This window comes from Trachymyrmex cornetzi, unplaced genomic scaffold, assembly GCF_001594075.2.
Source record: "Trachymyrmex cornetzi isolate Tcor2-1 unplaced genomic scaffold, Tcor1.1 scaffold37, whole genome shotgun sequence".
Classification (NCBI taxonomy): Eukaryota; Metazoa; Arthropoda; class Insecta; order Hymenoptera; family Formicidae; genus Trachymyrmex; species Trachymyrmex cornetzi.
The window spans coordinates 717,470-736,509 of record NW_017298429.1 but is presented as its reverse complement, the minus strand read 5'-3'; the positions used below and the strand labels follow the sequence as shown (position 1 = coordinate 736,509).

At 33.3% G+C, this 19,040-nt stretch overlaps 3 protein-coding genes across 6 annotated transcripts in view; 2 read left to right on the top strand and 1 right to left on the bottom strand.

Annotated features, from left to right (window-relative positions):
• The window catches only part of LOC108763570 (pre-mRNA-splicing factor 38B), a 4,242-nt gene extending 1,468 nt beyond the window's left edge, over positions 1–2,774 (top strand). The window contains exons 3-7 of the mRNA XM_018511317.1: positions 331–416; positions 493–656; positions 1,234–1,635; positions 1,985–2,221; positions 2,429–2,774. Coding sequence (XP_018366819.1) covers positions 331–416; positions 493–656; positions 1,234–1,635; positions 1,985–2,221; positions 2,429–2,501 — 962 coding nt within the window. The 3' untranslated portion in view covers positions 2,502–2,774. The remainder of the gene's footprint in view (positions 1–330; positions 417–492; positions 657–1,233; positions 1,636–1,984; positions 2,222–2,428) is intronic.
• A 509-nt stretch (positions 2,775–3,283) lies between these two features.
• Positions 3,284–6,813, top strand: LOC108763579 (glycosaminoglycan xylosylkinase). 2 transcript variants are annotated; one of them, XM_018511329.1, is made up of 6 exons: positions 3,284–3,321; positions 4,660–5,031; positions 5,220–5,520; positions 5,717–5,985; positions 6,114–6,340; positions 6,540–6,813. In XM_018511329.1, exons 2-6 carry the CDS (start codon positions 4,660–4,662, stop codon positions 6,766–6,768), a joined length of 1,398 nt encoding a protein of 465 aa, XP_018366831.1. In that variant the 5' UTR covers positions 3,284–3,321; the 3' UTR covers positions 6,769–6,813. The 2 variants fall into 2 exon arrangements, with proteins under 2 accessions (XP_018366831.1, XP_018366830.1); XM_018511328.1 differs by lacking the exon at positions 3,284–3,321 and adding an exon at positions 3,334–3,446.
• Positions 6,814–8,788: 1,975 nt separating this feature from the next.
• Positions 8,789–19,040, bottom strand: part of sick (sickie) — a 180,085-nt gene continuing 169,833 nt past the window's right edge. For all 3 annotated transcript variants that reach the window (XM_018511347.1, XM_018511346.1, XM_018511348.1), the window contains 7 exons: positions 14,001–14,084; positions 13,235–13,888; positions 12,519–13,054; positions 11,812–12,342; positions 11,297–11,499; positions 10,636–11,003; positions 8,789–9,635 (listed from right to left, as the gene is read on the bottom strand). In XM_018511347.1, coding sequence (XP_018366849.1) covers positions 9,477–9,635; positions 10,636–11,003; positions 11,297–11,499; positions 11,812–12,342; positions 12,519–13,054; positions 13,235–13,888; positions 14,001–14,084 — 2,535 coding nt within the window. In that variant the 3' untranslated portion in view covers positions 8,789–9,476. The remainder of the gene's footprint in view (positions 9,636–10,635; positions 11,004–11,296; positions 11,500–11,811; positions 12,343–12,518; positions 13,055–13,234; positions 13,889–14,000; positions 14,085–19,040) is intronic.

Sequence of the window (19,040 nt, the reverse complement as noted above, 5' to 3'; positions counted from 1 at the left end):
CCCCCCCCCCCCTCTCTTTCTCTCTTGTTCAATACAATTGTCTGAATATTATTTAAATGTTTTGCTACACTTGATCTGCATGTTTAGGAAACAAATTATTAATAATTAAAACAATTGCCAGTTAAAATTATGTAGAATAATGATGTGAAGTAGAGATGGGGTTCTCAATGTTTGTTACAAGATGGAACAAAAGCACAGTATAATAGAAGGGAATCATTTAATTCTGTTAAAATGAGCTGTAAATTGAGCTATTGGACAACGAAAAGTTTCAATGAATGCAGTAAATGTTTTCGTACAAAATCGCAAAGTTTGTTACGCATACGATGGTAGTATTGCCAATGCTCGAACAATATAAACGCCTTGGTACTATTACTATCGCTAGAAACAAAGTGTTAACCGCACCACTTAATTGCAGAGTAGCATGTATTCGGTTCATATATTGTACGGTAACACGAATGTGATTTAACTGACTGAGGGGGGGTGTAAATTTAGCGGTTCATGCAGGTACGAGGCGTGGGAGCTGGCGGAATTGTTTCCACGGCATATTGTCTATTATACAAACTCTTCACGCTGAGGCTAACTAGGAAGCAGCTGAATGGGCTTATTAATCATCCAGATTCGCCCTACATACGTGCCCTAGGATTTATGTACATTAGGTGAGTTTTATCTAATACATTTTATGGTGTCAATATGTAATTAGATATATTAAATGTATACAATAATTTCATCGCAGATATTTTTTAGAATATATATATAATTTTTTTAATATAGAAAGTATATTCATATTAAAAACTTGTTAAAAGTGTATTTATTTTGAAAAATAATTATATTTGTGCTTGCTCCTTTATTATGTTTTATCCTTTTTTATATTTCAGTTTTGTCATAGCTATAACGTATAATTGAAAATTTAAGAATAACATAAAATATCAATTGTAATATTAATCAATTAATTTTTTAATTTGTGATTATCTGTGATAAAGGTTAATAGTTGTGTGTGTGCGTGTATGTGTGTGTATGCGCACGCACACATACACATGTATATATACACGCATGGCAGTTACAACGGTAAATTTGCTTGGTTTAACATGAGTATACTAATCAAGGTTGCTGCGAGTAGTCACTTGAATAGGTCCTTCCAGACCCTGTAGGCTAGACTTGCGACGTCTACAGTTCAAGTCAAGCTATAAACTGGTTACGATTATGATTATATATACACAGTACGGTTACAATTAGATATACACAGCCACCAGCAGACTTGTTCAGCTGGTACAACGATTATCTGGAGGATGAAGAGGAACTAGATGTGAAGGCAGGTGGCGGGCAAGTGATGAAAATGGGCGACATTCTCAAACAATTCCTTACTAAACTTGAGTGGTTCTCTACATTGTTTCCACGGATACCGGTACCAATCCAAAAAGATTTGGAGTTGCGATTGGCCGAGCGTTTTCCGCAACAGCAGGTGAATGCACGAAACGCTAAGCCGCCAATCACTCTTAATAGCCATGGCAAGTATGGCAACAAGGATGGTCGTAAGGACAACGGTAATTTGACATCGCGTAATCAGCAACCCCGTCATATCCCCGATAATGAGACTCAGTGGGGTGAGGCCGAGCGTATGAGCCAGTGGCGTGCCAGGTGCGTCCACGTGGTATGAATACAACGATCACGTTATTAATACTTGAATAAATACATATGTAGAGGTCACACACATTTCAAAGATAATTTTTGAAATTTAAATATTTGTTGTTTATGTACTTTGAAGCGTAGAAACTAAATCTGATAAAAAGTTGATGTTTTCGTGTTTTGTTTTGAAAGGCACGACGATAGACTTATCTAAAAAATTATTCTCTTTAATATATATACAGTTGTAACAAGAAGATAAAATATTAATAACTTTTTTTCGATCGAGCTTAGATTGAGTTTTACCAATTAATCAATCGGGACAACCAATGTCATACTTCCGTTCGTACGTGTCTCTTTACAGAACCGATGAGGATCGTAAGGACAAGAATAGAGAGCGCGATCGCGATCGCGAGAGGTTACGGGAGCGTGATAGAGAAAGAGCTCGCGAACGGGATCGTGAAAGAGACAGGTATAGCAGAAGATCGAACAGTCGTGACAGAAATAGAAGGCAGAGGGATTATAGAAGCCGTAGCAGAGATAGATCATATAGAGATCGAAGCAGGGATCGCCATCGCGACAGAGACCGACATCGGGATAGGTAAGGACAGAAGCAAGAATAGATTTTTTTTTATTTTAATGGACACACGTTGTATAATCACTATGTATGTATAATTTTATATTTGCGTTATAGAATTTTATAAGAATTTGTGTCAAATGTGTTTTATGTATAGAACACACAATTTATCTCAAATTACTTGCATTTACAATTTTTCATGTATATTAAAAAAAATAATTTTGATTTTAGGAGAGGCTCGCCGTATGACTATGCCACAGAATTGGCACGTGAGCGCGAAAGGCAACGAAGGGAAAGAGAATGAGAAACGAAGACGATTACACATTGTGTACATATTTAATTCTTTCTACGAACTATGTAACGAGCATTAAGAAGAAAAAGTGACAGTAGCTACCGAGCCAAGTCATCATTACCACCACTGCAATCACGATCTCTATCATCAACGTCTGCACTACTTATGTGCGTTCACAGGGGAATGTGTTTTCCAACCGAAATATAAGTCTAAGTTTAACTCTATATTCACATATAGTTTACATGTTTTTATAAAATAAATTCGTCACTATCACTGCTGTTTTTCACTGTGTACCCCACAATATTTTTACATCACATTTTTGTCACTTCAAGATTTGTCCAAACAAAAAGGGAATTTGTCTCGAAGAGGGATTTGTCTCGTGCTTTTTTTCGTGCTGAATAAAAACGTATGGAGATACATATGTAACATATCAAATTACGCATATTAAATAATAATGATTTTGTCTCAATTTCAATTATATAATATTATAGAATATATATAATGTTATAGAATATTTTTAGATAATTACTTTGAAAAACTCGTTTTTCTTTTGAATAAGTTTTATGAAGGAAATCAATACAATAAGACCTTAAATAATTCATGAACATCCAAATGTTTAAAAGCAATTTAATAGCAAGCAGTTTACATTTTATGCATAGTTTCTTTTCTGTAAAAATGAACCAAGTTTAAAATTGCAAAAGCATTTTCACATATGATGTCCAAGAGTTTCATTCATCATAGCTGCATGACATGAATGAGACAAGGGACGTTAGGACTACAGCTGGGACGCATGAACACATCGCTCCGGCGCGTCTTAAGTGGAGTCGGAGTGGTGAGTAAAAATGGCGACGATGTCTAAACGCGAATGAAACATCGGCGATACTCGACGATATTGGCGAACAATGAGACAGACGCGAGTCACCAGGTGACAGCGAATGCATGGCCAATTGCTTCAAGGTGAAGATGTGAATCTTCGAAATAAACATTATTGTTGACATTTGTTATCACACGCCGATATCGATTATTCGAATGTTCGAATACATGAGAGATTCGTAGTGACTTTTAAATTATGAGTTACATCGAGTTTATTGTTAAAATTCTTGTGTATCTATATAATTGTGATCCAATTGGAAAACGGGGAAATTCGGTTAATTATAATTAATGATAACTATATCGATGTTGATGCAACAATCTCACGGATGTTACAAAGTCGCCATAACGTCATAAACAGGAATTGCGTAATATGGTCGCCAGACGCGGGAAATTTTGTTTCTCACCTCTAATATTTTATGTGTAAAAGTGTATTGAAAAAAATTATCTTCACAATTTATTAATTTTGGGAAATTATCTTGTATATCTTGCAATATAAATTTGTAAATAATAAAAAGAAATGTATATTTAAATACAATTTTAAATTATAATTAAATCAATTAAATTATGCTTTAAAAAGAGAGTTAAGAAAATCAAGTTATTGAGATATATAATTTCTTCATGATTTATTAAAGAATAGAGGAAAGTCGCCGATACTGACATAGGTCTCCTAAAGTGACATCCCTTTATTTCTCAGAAACTAACTATTGCACTTTATTAATACTAATAAAATCATGATCTGTTTAGCTAATTAAAAAAGTACAAACTCATATAATTCATATATTTGTGGTTTATTTCTATACCAAATCAGCTAAAAACCAATTCTATGAACCTGAGAAGAAAATTCTTACGGTGTTCTTTTGCAAATTGAGTAATTAAAATAATAGTGACTGTATTATTGATAATATTATGTCATTTTAAATATTTATAGTTTCATAAATTAGTTTTCTTTACAGAATAGGATATATCTTTATTTATAGAATAGGAATGTTGGTATTATTGCCTACTATGTCAGTTTTGGAGCCCATTTTGTCAGACGCTCATTTTTGCATAACTTACGAAAAACTTAATTATTGCAAAATTGCAAACAGTATTATACAAATTGCTTATACTATCTGATAGAAGATACTTTTTACTTTGTATTTATATTTTTGAAGTTGTATTTTTATCTTTTGTTTAAGAAATATTGTCTAAAAACAAAGTGGTATGTCGGTATCGGTGACCTTCCTCTAATAATATTAATATAATTTTACTATTAAAGAATTATAATCGCAAAATTAAAAGTTTATAAAAATTGCAGATGATTGGCCGACGTTGCGCTCTTTTCGCCTTGAGCATCCTTTTGATCTTAGTCCTCAGCGTAAACATCTACTTCATCCGAATGATTGTTGAGAGTTCTTCCTCACACAGGATGTACGCCAAAAATTTACCGGAACCGAAAGCTAGGCAAGATCCTTCCACGCCCTCGCGATCCGATGAAAAAGATTCACAGCTGCATTTAAAGTCAATTGTAAAGATTATCGGCGAGGGGATCAAAGAGGAGATTCGTTTATTGCCTTCAAAGTATTTCAAACAGAATACAAGTTATATTATCGTCCTGGAACGATTGCTAGCCGAGTTGACGATAATGCCAAATGTTCGCGAAGATATTTGGAATATTCCCAATAATAATGTTAGTTAAAAAATTCTTTGAAATATTTTACATTTCATAACGTAAGAGATACAAAAGATTTTTAAGTATAATTTAGAGTTTAGAGAGAAAGAAATAAATTAGAGAAACAAGTATGTATATGTATATATATATGTATATATACATATATATACATAAACTTATTTTTTATTATATATATCTACATCTAGTGGCCAGATGCACATCAGTTGATACCGCCAGCAGCACCGGAACTAGGGACTATTTTGGAAGTTTTGCGGAGGTCTAAAATAGTCCATGCGGATAATGCTCCATTGGGTACACAACTAAAGCTTATGCTTAATCTTGAGAATGATATAAAAGCATTATTCAAGCCACAATGGTACTCCAGAGATACTATTCTACATGGATCAGTGTACCATGGCAAGGATCGCCATAATGCTGAAGTGGTGGCTTTTCATTTATCGTCCTTGTTAGCATTGCGAAGAGTACCACTTGCCGTTATTCGAAAACGTATGTTGAAGTTAAAATGAGGAAGATTGAAAAGTATATAAATTAGATTTCTGCTTATTTTTAATAGAAACTCTTTAACTAAATTTGTTTAAATTTACAATAAAAATCTTAATTATAATTAGCTTTCTCTAATAAATATTAATTAAAATTTTTTGTTATAAATTGATGAAGTAAGAAATGTATAATACTTTTGTAGTTGACCTGAGAGAAGAGATTGGTAATCACGCGACACCGGCGTTATACGCAACCATGTATCAAGAAGGTAACAATACATGCCTATACGGCGTTTGTCATTATTGTTCTCCAGCCGATCCTGTCTGCGGGACGGGAGATGTATTGGAGGGTACCCTCATCTTTTGGCTTCCACGATATTTAAGACTGGTCAAGCATCGTCATCCTTGGCAACGAACTTATAAAAGAAATAAACTTGCTGCGTGGGAAATAGACGAGGGCTATTGTGATAAAGTACATTGCTAAGAGATTGTAAAATTATATATATATATATATCAAATATTTAAATATAAAAATTCATGAAAAATACGATTATAAATAATGTTTGATGTGGAAAATATAGAATTGATTTTTTCTTTTAGGTAAAAGATTCCAAGGCTTATTCACCGCAATCGTCGAGTAGACTCTTGGATTTGATTGATACAGCGATCTTTGATTTCCTTATGGATAATGGTGATCGACATCATTATGAACTCGCACAAAACAATTTTCATAATCCTGCAGTGCTACTGATCGATAATGGAAAGAGTCTAGGCAATCCTGATGTTGATCATCTCGACATCTTAGCGCCTCTATATCAGTGTTGCATGTGAGTATAATTTATATTTGCTGCAAAAGTTATGGAATTAAAAGACATGAGAAGTCTTTAACATACTCTTGCTTACAAAATTTGAAATCTTTGAATCTGTTAAATAGCTTCTTTGCTCATTACGGTGTTTAGAAACTGCATAATAAGAGACAGCAATTAAAGAAAAGAACAAAACTGAAACAGATGTATTTCATTCTAGAATTCACAAAACTACGTGGGATAGGTTGCGATTATTTAGTGGTGGATCTCTAAGCATCGCATTAGGTAGACTTCTTGCACACGAGGCTGTAATGTCAGATGTTTCTCCACTCATCACAGAGGCACATTTAAATGCCATGGATAGAAGACTGCTTACCATTTATGCCGTAATAGAAAATTGTTTGAAGAAAAAGAAGTACATTTCTAATGTGATTTTGGATCATCGGTAATCTAAGAACAATTCTTATAGGACGAGTCAGAATACATAGATATAAAAATGTAAATGTTCCTTATAAAAAATAGATAGAAAATGAAGATTAATTGTTTAATTAAAAGTTAATAAAATTAAAAACTTAATAAAAAAATAATATTCAAGAGATTTTACGCAGAAAAATTAAAATAAACATTCTTTTGTAAGAAAAGATATAAGAAAAATATAAGAAAAAAGAAATATTAAAAAAAATTTTTAATTTAAAATTTTAAATTAAAAAAAATGTTAAATTAAAAAAAATTAAAATTTTTTAAAATTTTATTTGGTAATTAGAAAATAAAGTTTCAATTCTTTTCAATTATATAATTTTAGTTTTAATATTTTGATGAAATATTGTTTTTGCATAGAAAATATTCTTCATTATTTTCTAGAAATAATCCCTTAAGCATGACAATTTTTTTTTAACTAGTAAATAAACGTAAGGTTTAAAATGAGAAAGGTCGACAAGGCAGATTTGAATGCAATTTATTTGATGACACAGTTAATTATCGTTATTTGAATAGAGTTTGAAGTGCAGCGCTGTGTACAGCGTATATATAAATACGGTACAAACGTAAAAAACCTGTAAATGCGACTGTATTATCGTATGTGTAACGTTGACATGCCCTCCTCTTCTTCATCGCAGACGGAGACACCATGTCACCGATCATGTACATTATTATATATAGTCTTCGAGGATGCCGTTATCTCCTGTGATCGTAACTATTCAGTAAAGATCACATTTTTAGTTTTCTTACATTCTTTTTTATGAGAATATAAGATATAAAACCGTTAATTTTTTTAAAGTCTTATCTGAAACATAATTAAAATTTATAATTTTAAGTTTAAAAAATTGACAATAAAATTGATCGAAATAATTATAACTTTATATTTACTTTCTTGAATAATGTTTTTAAATATTTATTCTAAAATTAATAGACAAAATTAATAATTCATTAATATCATAAAAAAAGATTTCTTTTCGATGATAAAAATAATATATAAGGATTGTGTTGTCGATAGCTAAATATGATATATTCCAAGAATAAAGAAAATAAGAATAAAAGATTACAAATAAAATTATCACAGAAGATATCGGGGCCCATTCGTATGGGACTTCAAATCGAATTCGCACATCTAGCGTAATCTATCTTGGTTTGTGTTTCGTATTTACAACGTTACATGACCAGAATTATTCACGTACCTTACAAACTAGTTAGAAATTTCATTTTTGTCGTGTATATATATATATTTATATATTTATATATATAATATTTAGCGCCATCGTCGTTCAGGTATGAATGTATATACTATCTATATATATATTATATTAACATTCTTTAATTAAATAGAGCTTTCGTAGCAAAGTATGTATAAATAGACTATTTTTGCACAGACCATGATCCTTTCGAATTCGTTCGCTTTATCTCATCTGACTGCTTATATGAATGAGAATCGTCTGTTTATTTATCCTTGAGATCTGTCTACATTTAGATAATTTTACCTGAAAAATAATCGGACGAAAGAGGAATTTCTGTTCTTTGAGAATTCCTCGGTTCGAAACCGCTTTCTTTTTACGCCATTAATACTGTGTATATACCAACGACAAAATCGATACGATTTTTTTTCAACGCGCTCGTATCTTGTCGTGAATGAAAAAATGCGTTCCATTAAAATAGAAACGGCTTCTGCAAACGGCAGCGTATAGAAATTATTGCATCACGTTTGCGTGTACGCTTCATGAAAAATTAACAGGCCGAAAGAAATTGGTCAATTGATCATTTAGCAAAATCATTTGATATTTCTAAGATGTTAATATTGCTAATTCTTTAAAATAATAAATTACGACGATAAATCAAAAATAAAAAAATGTATTTGAAATAACTTGACTAAGAAGTTAATATTTTTATTATCTCTGATATATCTTTTTTTTTATTTCCATTTATTTTATTTCTGTAAAATATAGAACGAATTAAAAACATTTTACTTAATTTTCCGAATCCTCAATGACTTTAACATTGATTAAAAATTTCAATTTAATTCGATCTCTAAGTTACAAAAAATGTAAAACTTATCTTCATAAAATTATTTCTTTCGGTTTATCTATTTTTCTTAGCGAAAAGTCGCCGTTTATCTATTTTTCGTCTTATTTAATATTACATATCACACCTAGATGCTGGATGCACGTAGAAATCTATAAATATAGGCCAGCTTTTATAGGCATCTCAAATCCCTCTTAGCTTTTCTTTTTACGAAGCTTTTGTTGGTATTAAAATAGTGCGATCTTAAAATAGCTGGCATTTTGTGATTTCTTTTAATCTTATTGCATTTCAGAGGGTTCTTAAACGTGCAATTTGATGTTTATTACGATAAGGAATTATCGCTAATGTTTAATTGCGCTCTTATCTCGATTCGGAAGTACAATTTAGTGACACCTGTAACTTTCTTTCTTGAGTTTTAATCTTAGAAACATTGCACTGATTATTTTCCCTGATATAAAGATACTCCTTGTTTAATTATCTTTTATTTATAAATAATTCTCTTTTGCTCTGAATTCGGCGATCGGAATAATTGTTTATTTCTCAGAGCTATTGATCTTACCTTTTTTGTAGTATTTTTAATTGAACGGTCGTTATGCATATATATCAATCTTTCGGCGATGAATTTTGTTTATGATATCTTGCTAATTTAGAGTGCCGATTCTACTCCTCTTGACGAAGATGTCGAACTGCTTAAATCCTCTGAATGGCGAGTATGTGATGAATCAAGAGACGTCACCGAGTCGCTGTCGTTACTATGTGGACTTGAGTAATTAGCTGCTTCCTGAAGTCTCATTAGCATGTTAAGCTATAAAAATAGATATAAGAACATTGAAGTCGACTAATTAATGAAGTCCTTGGTTACCATTGAACAGCTTATAATACACATAAAGCAACGCAAATAAGTAAAACAAATTTCTCTACAATTAATATGTAAATTTCATCTTGTTTCTTTTTGTTACAGTTGCTATATTTATTTACAAAAATATAATTTCCTATAATGCAAGAAAAATATGTAATTAATTTATTTAAACATTATTATTATTATATTTAACAGTTTATTTAGCTAAATTTTTTAAATAATGAATATCGCGTTCTGTTAACCGTGAATGTTACAGTGCAGATCTCGCAAGATAGTTTCTTTTCTATTTTCTGAGCTTTGACTATATACCTCTGGACTGCTAGTTACCCCCACTTTTCCTACCTTTTCCATAAGATAGAAAGAGAGGACCGTGTATCCAAGATCTCAGAACCATCAGGTCCGGAAGTTGGCCAAATCAAGAACTAACTAGCTGCATTTCGAATAAGAATCGGTACAATCGGGACGCGTGTTGAGGTTATATATTTTATTTAAACTATTATAAAATATTTAATATATATTAAATATTTATATGTATATATATATATAAGATATATATATATATATCTTATATATATATATACATATAAATATTTAATATATATTAAATATTTATATGTATATATATATATAAGATATATATATATATATCTTATATATATATATACATATAAATATTTAATATATATTAAATATTTTATAATAGTTTAAATAAAATATATAACCTCAACACGCGTCCCGATTGTACCGATTCTTATTCGAAATGCAGCTAGTTAGTTCTTGATTTGGCCAACCTCCGGACCTGATGGCTCTGAGATCTTGGATTCCAGTAATGGCTGCCGTTAGCAGTCCAGAGGTATATAGTCAAAGTTTCCGAGTATATAAAATTAAAAATTCCTGTATATTTAAACATATATATGTTTTAAAGTTTCTGAATTTCAATACTAACCAGAGGATCTCCTTCGGTATCACTATGAGTACTCCCAAGGCTCTTCACGCTGGAGGCGCCTACACCGGAAGTGTGCCCGCTGGAGACGACATCGTATCCCACGTCTTCGGGTCTCAGACGTAGAAGAGCATCGCTGCCGCCGTGCACGGCATGCGTCGAAAGCCATGGATAGCTCGATATGATGAATTGCGCTGGATCTTCCCATGTTGATTCGCCATTTCCATTCCCGCTTACGCGTCTTCCGTATAGCGTCAATCCTTCCCTGACCGCTTCCACTAAATAAGGTATTACCGAATAGTTCCATAGATCGGTAAACCACACTTGAGATCCAGCCACTTCCATTGGACACGATAAAAACAGCCGCGGTCCTGATTAATTATGAATATTATTATTATTTATTTATAATTATATAAAAAAAATGATACATGGAAAATGATATAAGGAAAATTAATAACAAAACAATAAAATTTTATCACAGGTTCGTAAGTATATCCTTTAAATTTTGCGATTGAAAATCATTGATTCTATTATTTTGCATTGATACTAGTAGAAAAAAATAGCGAAATTAGTGAGAATTCTTATTTAAAATTGGATTTATTGAACTCACAGAAATTGTATCTTCTGAAAAATGTGGAAACATATTTTAAATATTTCTAATTACCTATGGTGACGTCAGAGCTGCTATGGGTTTCTAGGAACTTGTTAAGATGCAGCCATACACGCGGCAGCCACTCGACTACTGCCGCCATTTCCGCGTTCCTTGTCCCGGCGCATTCGCGTAGTTCGTGCTCCAGTAATTTTCTTCTCAAATAACGTCCTAGAAATCCTTTGACCGGCTCCATGTGATTTGCACATAATACCCACCTGTTTAATTACATAATTAAAATCTAATTCATTAAGAGATCGATCTTTTATCCCTCCATCTCGTTAATAATTAAAAAGACCAAATATATATATTATCTTACTTTGTAAGATATAATATATAATAAGTTATATTGTGATATATTTAAACTTTTAATTTTAAAATTAATTTTTAGTATTTAATTTTTTATTGACAATTTTTCTTCAAGACTTTTTAATTACATTAAGAAATTTCTAAAATAATTTTACATTATATGCAGGTATGTACATTGCATTAAAATTATAGATTAAATGTGTTCACAAAAATGAAAGTACCTAAAATTATGATGTAACTGCAAGTTGGTGGTACTACAAGTGGTCTGACTCATGGTACCGATGATAGCAGGACACGATGAATGCCTAGTTCCTAAGAGTCCACTGAAGAGTTCGCCCAGAGATGCTGCGTGTTGAAGATTTTCCAAAATAATCACTCTGGGTAGTTCATCAGCGGCGTTCGAATCGCATCTTTCAGCGATGTGCGCAAGATACTGGCGCAATTCCTTGCTGGACTTATGATCGACATTGAAAGTCGCAACGGCAGCAGCATCCTTTGTGTCATTGTCAGTATCTACTAGAGCGTGCGCCAGTTTTCCAGCTAAGTAACTCTTCCCTGTACCACTTGGACCGCACAAAATCACTCTACGATGTTCCGTCAGAAGAGAGATCAATCGCTGAACGATGGAACGCGGTATCAAGGTATCCACTGCTAGCCAAGAATAGCCTGACAGCACTAGATAAATAGTTTTCACGTGGCCGACTAGATAGCCACAGGGTAATAACTCAGGATGCTGAGAATCGGTAGTACATCTGTAAAGTAGAGAGAAAAGTTTTAATTATTTTAGATGGCGATAAAATAGACAAATCTTAATAGGAAGCGCACCTATAGAATTTAATATGTATCTATTGCATATTTAAAGTTGTATAAGTAAGTAGAGGTACCTTTGAATTTATACTATTTTAGTATTTTTTAATTAAACACGCACCTGGAAGCTTCGCCAAGATGATACGCGGCGACACATTCGACGCCAAGACCCAGATTCGTTACAGGGTCCACTCGGGAAACGTACTCCTTGAAGCAACGTCTCACCATAGAATCCAGCGCGTCCCAGCTGGTTTTATTACTGATGCACACGTTGGCAATTATGCAATGTGGCGGCTCGCCTATGGTGCCGTCGGCGCAGCTCCCGGTAATCAAATTATAGTTAAAATTTCGCTCACTGCCGAGATAAACGGCCACATTGATTCTCTTGCCGTCAGTGTCTTGTTCGAGAACTGGTTCCGTAGTTGTTGCGTTCGATGACACGACGGAGTGTTCGACCGGGACGTTAAGATCTTCCAGTTGATCGGCCGTGGAACTGACGTCGCCGTTTGACAATGCTGCGACACTCGACGCTACCTCAGTCATGCTGAAACGTCGATCTGGGTCACTGGGTAGAGAGGACTGCGAGGAAGTGAGCGACTTTGAGGTCACTAGTCGTTGGAGGCGCTCATTGTTCTGTTTCAAGTTTAACATCTCGTACTGTAAAGGAAAATGATAAATTCATATAAATAAATTATTTTCTCAGACATAAAAATAATCTCATATATGCTCTTTCTCTAAATAAAAAATGTTCAATATTAACCCTGAATCGTTCAGCTTCTCGAAATTGGCAACTTATTTAAATAAAAATGTGTATGAATTTCTTTTTTAAAAACTCACCCTCATCTTGATGACCGTGTCCTTTAAAGACTCCAGTTGATGAGCCGAAGATAATGCTTCCAATCTGATATCTGTGAGCACTAAATCCTTCTCCCTCAATTGTTTCTTCAATTCATCCACATCTTCATCCTCTTTCTTGTATAATGCTGAGCTGCTCTTGCTTCCAGACAAAGGATTCTCATGATCGGGAGATTTCTGATCGTTGCTTCTCACGGTTTGTGCTCTCGAAGACTCGTGTTTGGATGCGGTTGGCAGTCTAGGACTGTTGGGAGCGCTCAGATCACCGCCGGGGCTCTCCTTGCAGTCCTCCGCGTCAGAAACCGAACCATGCCGGTTTTTGCGCGACCTCGAGAAGGCTTTGGAGAAGGAGCTGCGTAGCCAGCCCTTCTTTTTGTGATGACTGCTGCTGGCCGAGCAGGCGCTGCTTAACGAGTTCAGAGACGTCACGCTATCCGCGGATAGCTGTCTTGCCATTGATGCGCCCTGATGATTATTGCTACTGCTACTGCCGGTGCAGCCGGTGGTACCGGATTCGGAGTCACCTAAAGTATGACGCCGACCACTGTTCGCGGTTGGACCGTTGTTCAATCCAGCTTCGGCACTCTGCTTGCGCAGTCGCTCGATCGTTTCTCGCAGTTCCTGAAGCTCAGAATCCTGAAGAGTCGCCGATAAAAAAAAATTTTTTTTGTGACAAAAACATTATACATCTACATCGAGTATCGAACGTGTGAATAATAAATAATTAATATTTTTATAGTGTTTTTACCTTTTTCTCGGCTGTAGCTGTGAGTTGCTGCAATCTCTGAGTCATATTGGACAATGATTGCTCAAAAGCTGAGACCACATGTGCCTAAAACAAGCAAATAACATGCATTTTCAATATTTATACATTTGTTAAATATTTTGAAATTCAAAATTTTCATAAAATAATTACATTTCATTATTCAATTCAAATAATATATACTATTATATAAATGTTTAGGATTAAATTTTATAGTATATATATTGTATATAATTTTATCACACAATTTTATATTACACACAACACGTATATATTCATTTTATTTTTATTTTAATAATTACGTTGTGCCACAAACACAATTGTACTTATTTCCTTGGTTAATACGCAAACAGAGTCTATATTTATTAAAATATAAAAATGCGTGAAATTGTATATAAAAATATGACTCTATCAAAGCAATTTCTACGTTATCTCGAACAATAACTATATGTTTTAAGCAGCGCCTGGCGAGGTAATTTCGATGAACGTGCCCTGGGCGGAGATAATAGTCGTCATAATCTCTTTTACAAGAGGTACCTATCGCGCTGCCGGGTCGGAATATCGAACTCGTGTTTCTCGTCACGTAATTACTCTCTCAGGATCAAGACATGTTTTCAACGCTACGCTACGAGGCAAAGAAGATAATCAGCCGTGGCGTAGGAAGAAAGTGCTCGCGTCGACGAAACGCTCGATAATCTAAACTGGAGCATGTAAATTCTCTGTCGATTTCTTTCTTTACTCTCTTCTCTCTCTCTCTCTCTCTCTCTCTCTCTCTCTCTCGCTCTCTCGCTCTCTCGCTCTCTCGCTCTCTCGCTCTCTCGCTCTCCAATCCGATTTCCTTTTTGTCCATTTTCAAGCTTCTCTCTCTCTCTCTCTCTCTCTCTCTCTCTCTCTCTCTCTCGCTCTCTCGCTCTCTCGCTCTCCAATCCGATTTCCTTTTTGTCCATTTTCAAGAAACAACGGTCGATGGCTCTCGTTGTAAATATTGTTTTTTTTTAACACTTTTGCTGTTACGACTTGCGACTGTAAGTCTCGATTCGGTTTAGATTTCAGATATTTCCTTTTAGTGTAAGTTAAAAGTTCGCAGCAATATTGCATCTTAATATCATAATTAAGTTTTGATTATTTTTTCGAAAGAGTAAATAATAATGCAATGACAGTTTTATTCTCCGATAACCATTTTCGATAGTAAAATTCTCAAAGTCACAAAGAAGTTGAGAGCTGTTGTGTTGGATGGATGTGGAACACTTCCTAAAGAAACATTTCGTTTGATATAACGTGAACCGAGATGACCCATTGCGACTCACACATTTTCCTTATTGAGTTGTTTTTCTTTTCATATCTTTGCAAAAGAAAATACGAAGAAAATGAAGGAAAAAGAAACGAGCGCTTGCCGTGTTATATGTATAATATTTAGTGATGCAGCACAATTTTGGGTAATCTCATTCGAATAACATTGTACAAATAATATAATCATACAGTTACATATACATAATTATTATTACAATATTATTTGCTTTTATCACTTATACTTTAATTAATTAAATGTTACGGTCATTTTTTATTATTTTTTAAAATTTGTTTATTAATAATTCATTAACGATTCATATTATTATATATATATACAAATTAAAACTAATATTAAATTAGTCTAATATGGTATTAAAATGTGTTTGGTGTACTTAAATTTTGAATTAAAATCGTGAAGAGACAGAAAGCTTACTCTTTTTATAAAAAAAGAAAACCATTTGGAAAACGTAAAACTTACAGTTCTTTTTAACAAGTGGAATCTTTATTTGCAGAATAAAAACATAATGATTGAACTCGCTTTGATTGCTATATCCCGTTACGACGTAAAGATCCCAAGAGATTCCTTCAGGATCGACCTTTAAATTTCGAGTACCGGAGTCAGCTGTTTGCTATTGTTTCCACGAACACATAGTACCATCTTTTTCTTCTTCCTCGGAAATATACCATCATAAAATTCTAAGAGGACAATCAGCGGGACTTTTGCTTCGCAAAGGAACGGTGAGTATGGAGTTTCGTCAGGATCGTGAACAAAGGGTTCGGTGGGAGCCGGGAATTCCGCTCGTGTGTAGGTGCGAGTCTAAAGTCGCACGTAATTCCGGAGGAATTATACCGCTCATAAAACAGTAACAGCAAACGTGGGACATGTAATTCGCTGCCACGAGCGGGTGTCTCGGGGCCCATTGTCCTACCTTATTACTTTAACGTGCAACGTGGAATGACTTTCAACGTGATTCTGCAGCTGGAATATGAGGTCTCTCTTACGGACGTTGACCTTTATACTTTTGTGTAGAAAGGTTTTTTAAACTCAAGTAAAATTTGTACATTTGATCAAGCAGTGTAAAAACGGATAGTAATTTAAATATGTAAGATATATCGTACTCCACAATTGTAAATTTCAGAATATGACATATTTTTATCAAAGTTAATATAAAAATCATAATATATAGAATTAATTAAATTAAAATTAAGTTAAATTAAAAAATAAAAAGTATGATTTTCTAAGATTTTATTCTATTGTAAATCATAAAATTCTCTACAAATTAGTCACAATGAGAGTCGCTTTATGTATCTTAAAAAAAAAAACTGAATATTTTTAAGAAATAAAATAGCTTCGAAATTTCTCAAAGAACATTTAATTAGAAGGAAATAGTGTTTGAATCCCGCGCGTGTGCTCAAAGAAGATAAAAATATCTACTCGAGGCCGAATGAGGTCGTGAGTCCACTTGTATAAGCCTCGGTATGGGCTGTAAATATTGGCTCCCACGCTCGCTGTTAAAGTACCCAGCTTCACCTACCGCCGAGATGCATCTGAGAAGTGAGCATGTACATGTTGTATGCTCGTAAAATCGATGACCCACCTACTCGCCTTACTCGCGACCTTACGTGCGCATCTTTCTCGAGCACTTTATATCAACTCACATCGGATTACGTTTGTTATATTTACGTTTACGTTAATTTCTCTTTCAAGTCAGAATTAGATAAAATTAAGTCAATTCGGATAGAAAGTTAATGCATTAATAGTTGCTACATAGACTAGAAAAACGTGACAACTATGTTTTTACTGAGGCTCATAACAATTTGATTTGTATAATTATTGTTAGATGTTAATATATTCCTGTATCAACTTGTTATAATAATAGAGAAAAGTTTCCTTTCACCGGAGGAAAAGTCTCGGTTTTGCCTCGTTGTGCATCGAGCCTAACGAAGGGTCGGCCAAGTCGAGGACGGACGGAGCTAAAAACTGGACCGGAAGCCTGCGGCAAAAACGCACGTGCCGAGGAGTAAAATGCATCGCGCGCGGCATACAGTGACTCGCCTTGTTCTCCAGGGAAAACACCAAGCGAGTGCCGGTGCATCTTGACGAGGGTACGTCGCGAGAGAACGGTTCAGCCGATATTTTAATCCTCAACGTCTATTTCAATTACGCTTTCCAATGTCTTATTGTTATTTACAAAAATGTGAATAGAATAAACATAAATAAAAAAAACATAACGATAAACTGATTCAAAAATCTATTAAAATACCGTAAAAAATCCAGTGCTAATGAACAAAAATTTTTAATGTTGCAATAAAACAATTAAACATCGTAATGATTTTTGAAATGTTCATTGCAAATATTAATTATGTATTAATAACAATAACAACTATTTACTTCATAATTTTTAACAAATTAGAAATGTATAAATTTTCTGCTTTCTTTTAACACAACTTGACACAACTTTTTTGTAACATTTAATTTGCATGAAGTCGGATATATTATTTTAAATAATAAAAATCATACAACACAATTTGACATATTGTATTTCTCATAAATTCATTTCACCGCGAAAGAATATTAAAATTGTTTTTCTTATCGAGAGATTTCGCGTGTCTACATATGTACGATGTACAAAATATTTCAAAGTCACATATCTACATATGTACGATGTATAGAATGCTTCAAAATATAAAAAATAAGGAGACACGTTCCATATGCGTAAAGTAACTATAAAACTACAATATTTGTATTATTTGTAATCTTTAAAACATAGCCAGAAGACTTAGAAGATTATTCATGCGACAGACAAGGTTTCGCAGTTATTATATGTAGCTTTTAAGTACAATAAATTCAATTTTATGCGCTAATTATACATATTTTGATAAATATCACAAATACAGACTTACATTCACTTTAAATGTTCTTAGTATAATTATAAATTAATTATTTAGATGTATTTATTTTTTAATTAGATACACATGAAGATGTACATGAAGAAACATACTCTTCGTAAACTTTAATTAGGATAAGTGGGGTGAATATGCCACACTTAAGCGAAATTAGATTTTTAAATAATTATTTGTTCAATTTAAAGTAATTTTACATACTGATCTTCTTCTTCCATCCTTTATCTATCATTTGTGTATAATTAGAATCGAATATATTCATTTTTTGTTATTAAAAATAGAGAAATATGAAAGTGCTGAAAATTGGGTAATATACCACCATGAGGGTAATATGCCACATACAAAAAAATACAATATATTCAATGTATAATGTATATAATATATATTTGTATATATATGTATATATACCTATATATTAGAGAAAATGCCTACTGGCATTTAACCCCAATAAAAGTAGTGGCACATTGCCTCAAGACGTCATTTCATCTTATGATGAGCCTGTACGGTACGACTGTTAAGAAAATGAATCAACGATGTACTGAATATTTTCATTTTAACCTATTCTAATAGATTAACAAGCTAATCGAGCTAAATGTTGTGTATTATGTTTAAACAATATCTTACATAAAACACTATGAAAGTTATAAGAAGCACGTTTTCGTATACCATGCCGTTATATTTACCTCATAAAAACAATACTGTTGAAAGGAAATTGTTGCTACTTAAGCAATATGTTAGGCACACAATTATACACAATGTTGTAGCACTGACGCAAGCGCTGCTAATCGGTATCATTATAAAACAAAACGTATGGCATATTCCCCACACTGG